A 12,411-nucleotide genomic window follows, 5' to 3' on the forward strand; every position below is an offset into this window, starting at 1 on the left:
CACCTAAAAGTTCCACAATGCTCCCGCTGCGGCCTCGACCCCTGGCCTCCTCTTGAACCAGAGTGAGCTGCCCAAGACCCCCTGGTGTGGTCAGTGCTTGCAGCAGCTCAGGTGGAGGGGTACGGAAGAGCTGCTGCAGGAGCTCCAGTGCCCCTGTCACCACATTGTGGTCTTGGTGCTGCGTGTGATGCAAAGTCAGTTCATAAACCTAGGAACAGAAATACAGGTCTTCAGTCATGTTTAAAATGCATCCCAGGGCTGGAGAGATGGCTCAGCGGCTAAGAGTACTGGCTGCTCTTCCAAAGGTTCTGAGTTCAATTCCCAGCAACCACATGGTGTCTCACAACCATCTGAGATGGAATCTGATGTCCTCTTCTGGCATGCAGGTGTACATGCAGATATGGCACACACATAATATAAATAAATAAATCTTAAAATTCTAATAAAAACATAAGCATCCCAGATTTCACTGTTTTCACTGGCCTTTGTCAGCAAACCTGTGCCTTAATTTTTCCCTGTAAAGACCTGTTACTTCTAAAGTATGGTCATTATTGTCTGTGCTAGTTTCTCAACTCCCATGAGTGTTTTCATTTATATTAACTCCTTGGAAATGCATAAGGCACTTCCTCTAGAACACCAATAAGCAAACTCGGGAATTTCATTTCCCAAAACTGATTAACAGGAAAGAAAATAATTCCAAAGGACACTGCTGTGGAGGCGAGTGGGGACTTCTAACTATCAGCAACACAGCTCGGAATGACAGGAAGAGCCACAAATGTTAAGGATGTCAATCAAGATCCTTTGGTATCTTTTAGTACTATACCATACTAAAACAATGAGTTTGTTAGGTTTTTTTTCTTTAAAGTTACCAGCAGGGGGAAAGCCCTCAAGTTTAAATAATGATTTCAGATAACATATAATTTTGCAATATAAATATATCCTGGACAATTTTGACCGTACATATAAAATCACTATATTAATACTTCATGAGTACTCTATATTTTTTACTTTGCAAAGTTTGCAAACCCTAGCATTAGTTGGTAATATAAAAGAAAAACAAAGGCAGGAGATGGAGCAACAGTTAAGAGCATTGGCTGCTCTTACAAAAGACCCACGTTCAATTCCCAGCACCAACATGGCAGTTCACAACTGTCTGTAAATCAAGTTCCAGTAGATCCAACGACCTCAAAACAGACATATGTGCAGGCCAAACACCAATCACGATTTAACAAAAGGAAGAAGAAAAGAAGCATGTTTTCTTTTTTAAAGGTTGATGTAGAATAAAAAAAGAATGAAAGCCTCCTAAGAAGCTGCTTTGAAGCTTGGCTTTAGCTCTTCCTATGCAACCTGTGTGCATATGCATGCCCTAAATCCTGACGGCCAAACTGCTAGCCGCAGTCACGTCTGTCTTTATACTTGCTTTCTATTCCCCATTTTGGCTTTTTTGAGATTTGGTCATGTAGCTACAGATAGCTTGGAATTCCTACATAGGCCAGGCATGTGCTGAACTTGTACTTCTCTCTCTCTCTTGGCATCCCAAGTACTGGGGTCACAGGCATACAATACTGTGCCTTGATTCTCTGCCTGCTTCTGTGGAGGAAGTATCACTCAAATATGGCCACAGTTATGAGCTATCTGTGGTTTTCTCTTGTTCTTTTCTTTTTTTTTTTTAAGATTTATTTATTTGTTTGTTTGTTTAATGTATGTGGGTACACTGTGACTGTCTTCAGACACAGCAGAAGAGGGCATCGGATCTCATTACAGATGGTTGTGAGCCACCATGTGGTTGCTGGGAATTGAACTCAGGACCTCTGGAAGAAGAGCAGTCAGGGCTCTTAACCATGGAGCCATCTCTCCAGCCCTATCTATAGTTTTCAAACTATAATACTAGGGAGTTTTCAGTGAATATGGCTGGATATGCAAAGCTTAATACTCTCTGGCCCTTTGTGGAAAACTTGTGTGGTCATACTGGGCCTGTGGAGATACATCTCCTGACTCTTCAGGAGCAAGGGAGAGCACACCACCACCCAGCTCCCTTCTTTCTGTACCAACACTTCCAGAAACAATGCTGCTTCCAAGGAGCACATGTCCCACACTTATCACTACTCACACTTACCTGGACAAGCTGCTCTGCAGAAGGAGAGACTTCCATTTCTTTCCGTGTCACCCCAAAGCTGCCTTTTAAACTTGTGTCCTTGACCTGCTGCTGGAGCAAGGGCACTAGACACCTCAATGTGAGCAACACACCGAGGATCAGGAGAGTGGAGTGTTCTTCCTCCACAGGAACCAGCAGACCTGCAAAGGCAACCGAAGGGGCTCAACAGCCAGTCTACTGCTCAGAGAACACAGTGCAATTGGTATAAAAGGAGACCTACAGGAGTGCCCTGTTGTAAGCCTAGCAGTAAAGGGGAAGCGGGGACATAAGCAAGACTGTGTGTGAAACACAGACTGTGCATGCCCAGATCAAGGAGCAGCCTTGCAGCATAAGACATGTTCTTACCTTGGCAGGACCTTATAGGAATTGGACCTGGATTTGGAATTCAGATGGTTGTATCAAATGTCCACATGCTCACTCCAGTAAGATTTACTTGTGTTAATTTTGACAGCAGGAAAAAAGGGGGAGGGTGTGGGGGAGAGAATGTCAGTTTCCCTAGAGTGCCCACAGAGCATTAAAGTATGCATAGCCTCAGGCCTCTAATACAGAAGGCTAGGAATGTTGGTGAGGTTATATACCAGCTGGGTGTCCTGAGGGCACAGCTGCAGCTAAAAGGTCTCCAAGACCACTTGTGAGCTTGCAGCATCCCTGTAGAATTCACATTTAGCAGTCAGCAGCTGCCAATGGTCTAATCCCGATGCCAAGGGTTAGTACGGTTTAAAAGATTGAGCAGATGCTAAGACTGGGCCAGTGGGCCCTTTCTCTCTTACCTAGGAGCACATTCAGAAGCCAGTTGTAGAAGTACTGTGTTCTCCTAGAATGCTGGCAGATGCTCACTGCTGAGCCGGCTGCTGTCCGCCGCACAGTGGGAGAGCTTGACTTCAGATTTGCTATGAAAGCTTTCAATAGAACCTGAGAACAAACAAAACCAAGGAGAGAAAAGCCGAAGCTCCTGTAGACTTTATGACACATTTCACAGAATTCCAAATTGTCATTTGGGAAGGCTGTGTGATATTTCAAATGGTAAAGGCATTTGTAGCCAAGGTTGATGGCCTAAGTTCATCCCCAGAACTTACCCACTATGAATGACAGTCTGTCTATAGGCTTCATGGTATTTAAGGACAGAGGTAGTAGTAACACTATATGAAATAAAATTTTTTAAATACTTGACAAAAATAAGGAAAAGGCATAGACAAATACAGGGATAATCTGGTGTAAGGATCTCCTGAAGAAACACCTCTGTGAAGAGTACACCATGTACCACCTTCTAGGAAGTCACAGACAAGATACTCTTAGTGACCTCCAGAATAAGCCCATAATGTTCTTCTAGACCCCTCTGCTTTCTCCTTTCACTCATTTAACCTCATTTCTCTTGTCTTTCTTTCATTTACCTATGTCCCTCCTTTATTCACTATTCCCACACTTAGCCTAAATAACTGTTAACTTCACAGCACATTACACAGTAGAACTACCATACTGTCATTGTCAGTTCCATGGCCATCGATGATACATTCACTGGTAGCTGCAATTGATTACGTGTGTCTCTATCTTATATGGTTGCTGCTGCTGCTGCTGCTGCTGCTATCACACACACACACACACACACACACACACACACACACACACACACATACACACACACCCCAACAATGACCAAAAGTGATACCCAGACCAGTAGATGTATTAATAGCAGCAAACACACAAACACGCATATAAGAATTGTGAAAAGGGAAACTCAGCTTTATCCCTTGTGGAGGAGCCTCTCAGCCTGCCCTTCTAGCCCATCCCCATTCCTTCATTTCAGTCTGTTGACCTAGAGAGGCTTTATCTGAGGCCCGAGTGACCGTACAGGGCTGAGACTCAGGTAAGCCATTTTCATCCTACTTCCTGTCTTCTATTACCATCTCTCCTATCTCACCCCCAGCCTTATGGCAGCCTGCTTGCAAGTGTCCTACTCTGACTCCATCCTATGGAGATAGATTCCGATTCTCAGCACGACCCAGGACCCCCAGCCTTTAATCCATCTCTCCAGATACACTCTTTGTCCACTGTAGCCTCCTTATAAGGAGTCCCTCTTTATCCCACAGATCTAACTCCTCGAGTTTCCTGCTTCTTGGTGTAGACAGGATCTCCCAGTTCTGGTCTCAAAAAAAAAAAACCAGAAAGACAGCAGTTAGAAAGAGGAGAGTGTGGTAAAGAAGTCTCCAGGATGATCGAGCTGACAAATTCGGGACTCACCAGCCATACTGAGAAGGATATGGATGATAACTGCCAGAGGAAATAGACAAATAAGCTATCTAATGAGCAAGAAATGGCACTGCTGCTTGAGATGTCAGAAACAACCAATAACTATTAGGGTTAGAAGACAAAAGGGTGTTAGAAAATCATATTATGCAGCCATCACTATTGACTTAGACATATTAAAGTACATTCAATACAGAGAGTACTACTGTAAAAAGATACAAGAGCTAGAGCCAAGTTCACCTCTTCTATAGTTATAAAACAAATGTCAAATTTAAAAATCCAAATCCAGCAAAGTAATCATTATTGTGCTTGCCTCTGACACAGAATCCAGCTAAGCAGGAAAAGGTGGAAATGATACATGGATGGGGAAGAATGAATAGCTCTTCCTTAAGTGAAGGAAGTACTTAGTAACTATTTTTAAAAAGAAAGGAAAAGAGAGTGTTACCTTACTCCTGACATCTGTAACAAAGATCCAGAACCACTATGTGTGTGCCTACTGGTCTCTGGGTTCCGACAGCAGTTACCACAGACTCCTGACGGCATTGCACAGTGCTCATTTCTGCAACCACCAGGAGCGTCCACCACTCCAAGGAGGGAGGAGTAACAATGACAGCAGCAGCAGCAGCAGCTCCCTCAACAATCAGGACAACTGAGTTACACTAACTCCTCTGACAGATCATTTCCCATCCTCATTCCAAACTCTACAAAAACATCTTTTTAAGCATCACATTAATATTAACAGAAAGCCACTGTAGCTCAGAGAAAAACAACATGTGAACATGTGAAACCTCAGGTTCCTGGGAAACTCAACCTCAAAAAGAGAGGTGATAGAGAAGGACACTAGCACCCTCTTCTAGCCTGCACGCACGCACACAAACACACACACACACACACACACACACACACACACACACACTTACACAAATAGACAATGAGAAAAGGTAGAAGCTGGAGAGTTGGCTCAGGGGTTAAAAGAACTGGCTGCTGTTCCAGAGGTTCAGCTCATAGCACCCACGTGGTGGCTCACAATCATCTATAACTTTAGTTCTAGGATATCCAACACCCTTTTCTGAGAACACTAGGCATGTACACAGTCCATTGACAAAACACTGATACATATAAAATAAATACTTTAAAAATAAACACTTTTTTCAAAAAGATAAAAAACAAAGCCAAGAATCTTGCAACCCACTGATTGTGTAATGATGCCTTGCTTTCTGGGCTCTGTAAACCAAGGGGAGGTCCTGCTGGCTTTAGGGAGTCCACCCCCACAAGGTCCATCACTCTTCACTCTTTCCTACAAAGTCTCTTTCCTCAGCTGGCCCACCAAAACCCACCCACTCCAGGGGGAAATGCTTTTGAATTTGCATCTAAAAACTATCTTCCTCAACAATTTACCCCATGAAAAGAAAGCAGAAGTGAAACAAAGCTCTTGAGATGCCTCTAGGTGAAGCCAACAAGACTCCAGAAGCAATCTCAAATGACTTTCCTTCCAGAAGTCCTAAGCCCCACAAGTCTCAAGCCAAGAGGCAAAAACCATACCTTAATTTCATTGTCATTTGCAAAATTGCCAAAAGAAGCCATAATTTTAGGAACAGCTGCAGCCAAAGTCTCCTGAACCGACTCCTCCGGTCTTTTGCTTGTTCGAGTCAGGCATGGAAGAAGATTCACCAGATAAGGCCTGTATATGCAAGAGGAACATGCAACATTCTTTAGGTCTACTCTGCTAAGAAACATAAGCTCATTGTTCCCTATCAGGGAAAACCCATTTTTACAGGTGAATTGGTCCTCAATAGAGACCACAATGCTCAGCTATAAGCACAGGAGGCATAAATGCGGATTCAAGTTCAATTGTCCTTCATCTCTCCCATGAGTTAGTTACAAAGAGCATTCAGAAGTTAGTAGAAAAATAAAAAAATAAAATAAAATAAAGTTAGTAGGGACAAGCAAGATTGCTTTGTGGGTAAAGGCACCTGCTGGTAAGCCTGAAGACCCAAGTTTGATCCCTGGGACCCACATAGAGGAAGGAAAGAATTAACTATAAGTTATCCTCACCCATATGGCATGACACACACACAGAGGAGACACACAGACAAATAAAATGCAATTTTAAAGGTTGGGTTTAAATAGTGTTTGCCAAGTGCTGGTATTACCTCTCCTTTAAAGGTCTGGTAGAATTCTGCACTAAAGCCATCTGGCCCTGCCCTTTTTTGGTTGGGAGGTTTATAATGGGAGGTTTCTTCTATTTCCTTGGGGGATATGGGCATCCATTTCACCTAGATCTTCCAGTTTTGTTGCGTATAGGCTTGTGTAATAGGATCTAATGTGTTTTTTTTTTAATTTCCTCAGTGTCTGTTGCTATGTCTCCCCTTTCATTTCTGATTTTGTTAATTTGTATATTGTTTCTATGCCCTATAGTTACTTTGGCTAGGGGTTTAACTATCTCCTTGATTTTCTCAAAGAACCAGCTTTTGGTTTTGTTGATTTTTTGCATCATTCTCTTTTGTTTCTATTTGGTTGATTTCAGCTCTGAGTTTGAATATCTCCTACCACCTACTCCTCTTGGGTGTGTTTCCTTCTATTTGTTATAAGACTTTCAGGTGTGCTGTTAAGTTGCTAATGTAGAATCTCTCCAATTTCTTTACAAGGGCACTAAAGGCTATATAAATTATCCTCTTAGCACAGCTTTTATTATGTCCCATAAGTTTGGGTATGCTGTGTCATAATTTTCATTGAATTACAGAAAGTCTTTAATTTCTTTCTTTATTTCTTCCCTGACCAAGGGTCTTAGGGTTTTACTGCTGTGAACATACACCATGACTAAGGCAACTCTGGTAAAGGATAACATTTAATTGGGGCTGGCTTACAGGTTCAGAGGTTCAGTCCATTATTATCAAGGCAGGAACATGGCAGCATGCAGGCAGACATAGTACAGGCAGAGCTGAGAGTTCTACATTTTCTGAACGCTGCTAGCAGAATACTGACTTTCAGGCAGCTAGGATGAGAGTCTTAAGCCCACATCTAAAGTGACACACCTACTCCAAGGCCACACCTTCAAATAGTGCCACTCCCTGGGGCAAACATGTTTAAACTATTGCACCAAGTTATCATTGAGTAGAGAGGTGGTCAGTTTCCATGGGTATGCAAGCTTTTTGTTGTTTTTGTTGTTATTGAAGTCTAGCTTTGGTGATCTGATAGGATGCATGGGATTATTTCAATCTTCTTGTATCTGTTGAGGCTTGTTTTGTGACTAATTATATGTTGAATTTTGGAGAAGGTACCATGAGGTGCTAAGAGGAAGGTATTTTTTGTTTTAGGGTGAAATGTTCTGTATATATCTATTAAATCTATTTGATTCATAGCCTCTATTAGTTTCACTATGACTCTGTTTAGTTTCTATTCCAATGATGTGTCCATTGGTTAGAGTGGGGTTGAAGTCTCCCACTATTATTGTGAGAGGTTCAATGTGTGCTCTAAGCTTTAGTAATATTTCTTTTACAAATATGGGTGTTCTTTCATTTGAGGCATAGATGTTCAGAATTGAGAACATCTTGGTGAATTTTTTCCTTTGATGAATATGAAATGTCCTTCCCTATGTCACTTGATAAATTTTGGTTGAAAGTCTATTTTACTGGATATCAGATAGCTTGCTTATTTCTTGGGACCAATTTCTTGGAAGACTGTTTTCTAACTTTTTACTCTGAGGTGGTGCCTGTCTTTGTCATTGAGGTGTGTTTCTTGTATGCAGCAAAATGTTGTATCTGGCTTGCGTATCCAGTCTGTTAACTTAAGTCTTTTTTTTCTTTTTTTTAAAGATTTATTTATTTGAGTTACATGAGTACACTGAAGCTGTCTTCAGACACACCAGAAGAGGGTATCAGATCCAGTTAAAAATGGTTGTGGTTGCTGGAATTAAACTCAGGACCTCAGGAAGAGCAATTAGTGCTTTTAACCACTGAACCATCTCTCCAGCCCAGCTTATGTCTTTTATTGATGAATTGAGTCCATTGATATTGAGAGATATTAAAGACAAATGATTGATAGTTCATGTTAATGCTTGTTGTTATAGGTGGTATTATGTGTATGTGATTCTCTCCTTTTGCTTTTGTTGTGAGATGATACATTTCTTGCTTTTGCTGTGGTATTGGTACCCTCTTTGTGTTGAAGTTTTTCTTCTAGAATCCTCTGTGGGACTAGATTGGTAGATAGATATTGTTTAAATTTTGTCATGGAATATTTTGGTTTCTCTATCTGTGATGATTGAGAGTTTTGAAGAGTATAGTAGCCTAGGCTGGCATTTGTGTTCTCTTAGAGTTTGCATAACCTCTGTCAAGGCTTTTAGGGTTTCTGTTGAGAAGTCTAGTATAATTCTGATAGGACTGCCTTCATATGTTACTTGGCCTTTTCCCCTTACAGCTTTTGATATTCTTTCTTTGTTCTGTGCATTTAGTGTTTTATTATGTGACCAGAGGAATTTTTTTATCTAAGATCAAAAACTCAGGTGGCAGCACATATTGGTGAGGATGTGGAGAATGAGGAACACTCCTCCATTGAGTATTGCAAACTGATACAACCACTCTGGAAATCAATTTGGAGGTTCCTCAGAAAACTGCACATAGATCTACAGAAGACCCAGCTATACCACTCTTGGGCATTTATCCAAAAGACTCCCCACCATACCACAGGGGCATGTGCTCCACTATGTTCATATCAGTCTTATCTGCGATAGCCAAAAGCTAGAAACAACCCAGATGTCCCACAATGGAAGCATGAATATAGAAAATGTGGTTCATTTACACAGTGAAAAACTATTAAGCTATTAAGAATGAGGACATCATGAGTTTTACAGGCAAATGGATGGAAGTAGAAAATATTCTGAGTGAGGTAACTCAGACCACAAAGGACATGCATGGTATGTACTCACTAATAAGTGAATATTAGCTTTAAAAGATGTACAGAATACCTAGAATACAATCCACAAAATTAAAGAAGGTAAACAAGCAGAGGGTCCAAATGAGGATGCTTCAATCCCACTTGGGAGGGAGAAGAAAAAAAAGCATGGAAGACAGATGGAGGAGGGACCTCAGGGGGAAGGGGAGCAGGAAAAGGGGAACATAATCAGGTATGGGGGTGGGAGAAGACAGAAGAGAAGCCCTGAGGGCCAGCAGAATAAATGGAAATATGCAACCTTTGGGGGGGGGGGCTCTAGAAAGTACCTGAGACCTGGGAGGTGAGAGACTCCAAGGCTTGACACTATTACTAATGCTATGGTGTGCTTACAGATAGGAGCCTAGCTTGGTGATCCACTGAGAGGCCCAACAAGCAGGTGACTGAGACAGATGTAGATACTTACACCCATCCACTGGACTGAAGCTGGGGATCCCTGTGGTTGAATTAGGAAAAGGCTGGAAAAAGCTGAAAAGGAGAGCAACCCTAAAGAAAGAACAGCAGTCTCAACTAACCCGGACACCTGAGATTTCTCAAGACACTGAGCCACCAACCAGGCAGAATACACACGCTGCTCTGAGGTCCCCAATACATATAGAGCAAAGGACTGCCTGGTCTGGGTTCAGTGAGAGAAGACACACCTATCCCTGCAGAGACTTGAGGCCCCATTGAGTGGGGAGGCCTGGTGGCAAATGGGGGTAAGGGGGGTGTTGGGAATGGAAGGCGGAATGGGTTGAGGAATTGTGGGGAAGGAGGAAGGTGAATGGGGGGGAGATAATGACTGGATTGTAAAAAAAGATTAAAGATAAATATTTGCCACAAATTATAACAATTATTAAAATATAATTTAAATTGCAAAATAGATTGAAAAAATACTATGTTAAAAACAAAAACTGCAAGGAACAAAGGAGATAGCTCATGCAGCAAGCACAGGATGAGTTCAATCCCCTAGCTTCCACATTATAAAAACCCAGACACAGTGGTGCTCACTTGTAATCCTAGCTCTAGGGAAGCAGAATCAAGTAAATCTCTGAGGTTTAGGGCCAGTCAACCAAGCCTCATCAGCAGATCTCAAGACAGTGAACAACTCTGTCTCAAAAAGCAAGCTGAAAAATTATACCCAGGAATGACAGATACCCTGACCTCCCTATATACAGGTACTTGTATAACACTTGTAGATGTCTAGATCTATGGGATGGCACCATTCCCTTTTGGAGAGAAGAAGAGAATGTCATAAGACCCCATGATTCCAATCCTCATTTCTTTGTGCTATAGGAATACATAACCTTAGAAGGACTGAGGCATGGAAAAGGTAAACTGAGTGGAGGTGAAGCTTCAAAGGCATGGCTGCTTATGAGTTGTCTATGCCTTTGTATATAAGCCAAATAAACCCATTAATTTGGCAACCAGACTTGATGAAACTTTTGTTTTGTAAGTCAGCTCCTTTTTATTAGAAATCAACACAAGTTTCTTTTAGGTTCCCCAGGAAAGCTGCACAATCTCAGGACAGGGGGTAGGGGGGTGAGTTGACAAATTAAATGAGGCCTTCAAACAACAACCCGTTCCTTATCTTAGAGAGAAAAACGTGCATAAAGTAGGACTGAGAAAAAAGAAAAAAGAGACTCAGCTGGCACTGGGGTGCCTGCTATAGTGGGGCCAAGGCCCTCTTATGCAGCAAGTAGGCCTACGGATACTACAGCCATCTTTGTCAGGCAGACATCTGCTACAATTTAGAAGATTAAAGACTACATTCCCTTCATAAGGAGGTGATTATTTTTCAATCAAGCTATCATGAGGAAATAAAACCAGTGTGTTTGAAGATCTAACATTGGACCAATGAGTTAACAGAGCATCTCTGAAGTGATGAGACAGGAAAGGGTCAGCAGAGGCTAAACTGTCTCTTGCCTTGAGTGAGAAGTCTAGATTTTATCTAAACAGCACTAGGAAATAATGAAGAGGGTTTAACGAAGGGCCCCATTAGGACAGTCACACTTTTGAACAGCTATTGTGTCTGATGTTGTAAACCTGGAATGTATTGCCTCAATCATATGAAAGTTTTCAAAGAAAAGCCACTTGAGCTAGAAATGTGGCAAGGTGCACACTTAAGCATCCCTAGTCTTAGCACCAAACACAACACAAAAATAAATGTATCAGTGGAGCAAAAGGAAAGGTTCTATAAAAGAAACTTCCTTAATGATTACATCTCTGTGGCCACATAAAATTCTTACTGAAACTCAGCCTAACTTGAACACATCATTGTTGTGTTAGTGTGACAATTTAGAGCACTGTACTATATTTCTCAAGGACAGAGTCAAGGGTCTTTGAGACATTAGCAGGACATTTTACCAGCCAAGGAGTAAGGGAAAGGACTGATACAACTACAGCCCTGTTTTGTGACTCAAGCCACAAAGCTTGAATGGGCTGACAATGAGACTCAGTAGTAAAGCAATTGCCTAGCGCGCCTGAGGCCCTGGATTCAACACCAAGGACGATCATCAAGTTCAAACTTTATGCACAGTTCATTTACTTCTCCAACCCAAGTGCTACACGAACACTTCTTTTTCAGTGATTGCTGTGCTAGCTTCTGAAGAGCTCAGGGACAGTTCTCAGTCATCTGGTGAGCACTCCTTAACCAATGCATTGAGTGCATACCATATTTGTGCTGGAAATGAAGCACAGAATAGGAAGGTGAGACCATGTTACGCTGGAAACACATCCTCAAATCTTTAGGGAATGATGGAACAAGAAAGAATCACATTAATAGAGGATATGAGATTATTCCTAATAGAGATGGGTCTCTGAAAAGAAATATAAGAAAGAAATGCTGACAGAAACCAGAAGGGACACAGATAGACAACTTAGAGTGGACAAGTATGATCTCTCACAGGTAGACATGTGCACTGGAACATATAGGACAAGTGGGACTAGCCATTTACCAAACAAATCTTTAGAATAATACAAAGAAAGGTACAACTTACCTGCACTTCTGAGGTCGAACCAGGTGAGCCAGCTCAGCAAACCTCCATAGGGCTGCACGCAGACTCCGAGGAGCACCATTCTAAGTG

At 41.9% G+C, this 12,411-nt stretch overlaps 1 protein-coding gene across 1 annotated transcript in view; it reads right to left on the bottom strand.

Moving 5' to 3' along the window:
* Nucleotides 1-12,411, bottom strand: part of HTT (huntingtin) — a 138,582-nt gene that overhangs the window by 96,257 nt on the left and 29,914 nt on the right. The window contains exons 5-9 of the mRNA XM_080932563.1: nt 12,325-12,404; nt 5,942-6,080; nt 2,926-3,067; nt 2,117-2,295; nt 4-208 (exon numbers count right to left, since the gene is read on the bottom strand). Coding sequence (XP_080788689.1) covers nt 4-208; nt 2,117-2,295; nt 2,926-3,067; nt 5,942-6,080; nt 12,325-12,404 — 745 coding nt within the window. The remainder of the gene's footprint in view (nt 1-3; nt 209-2,116; nt 2,296-2,925; nt 3,068-5,941; nt 6,081-12,324; nt 12,405-12,411) is intronic.

This window comes from Micromys minutus, assembly GCF_963924665.1.
Source record: "Micromys minutus genome assembly, chromosome: 1".
Classification (NCBI taxonomy): Eukaryota; Metazoa; Chordata; class Mammalia; order Rodentia; family Muridae; genus Micromys; species Micromys minutus.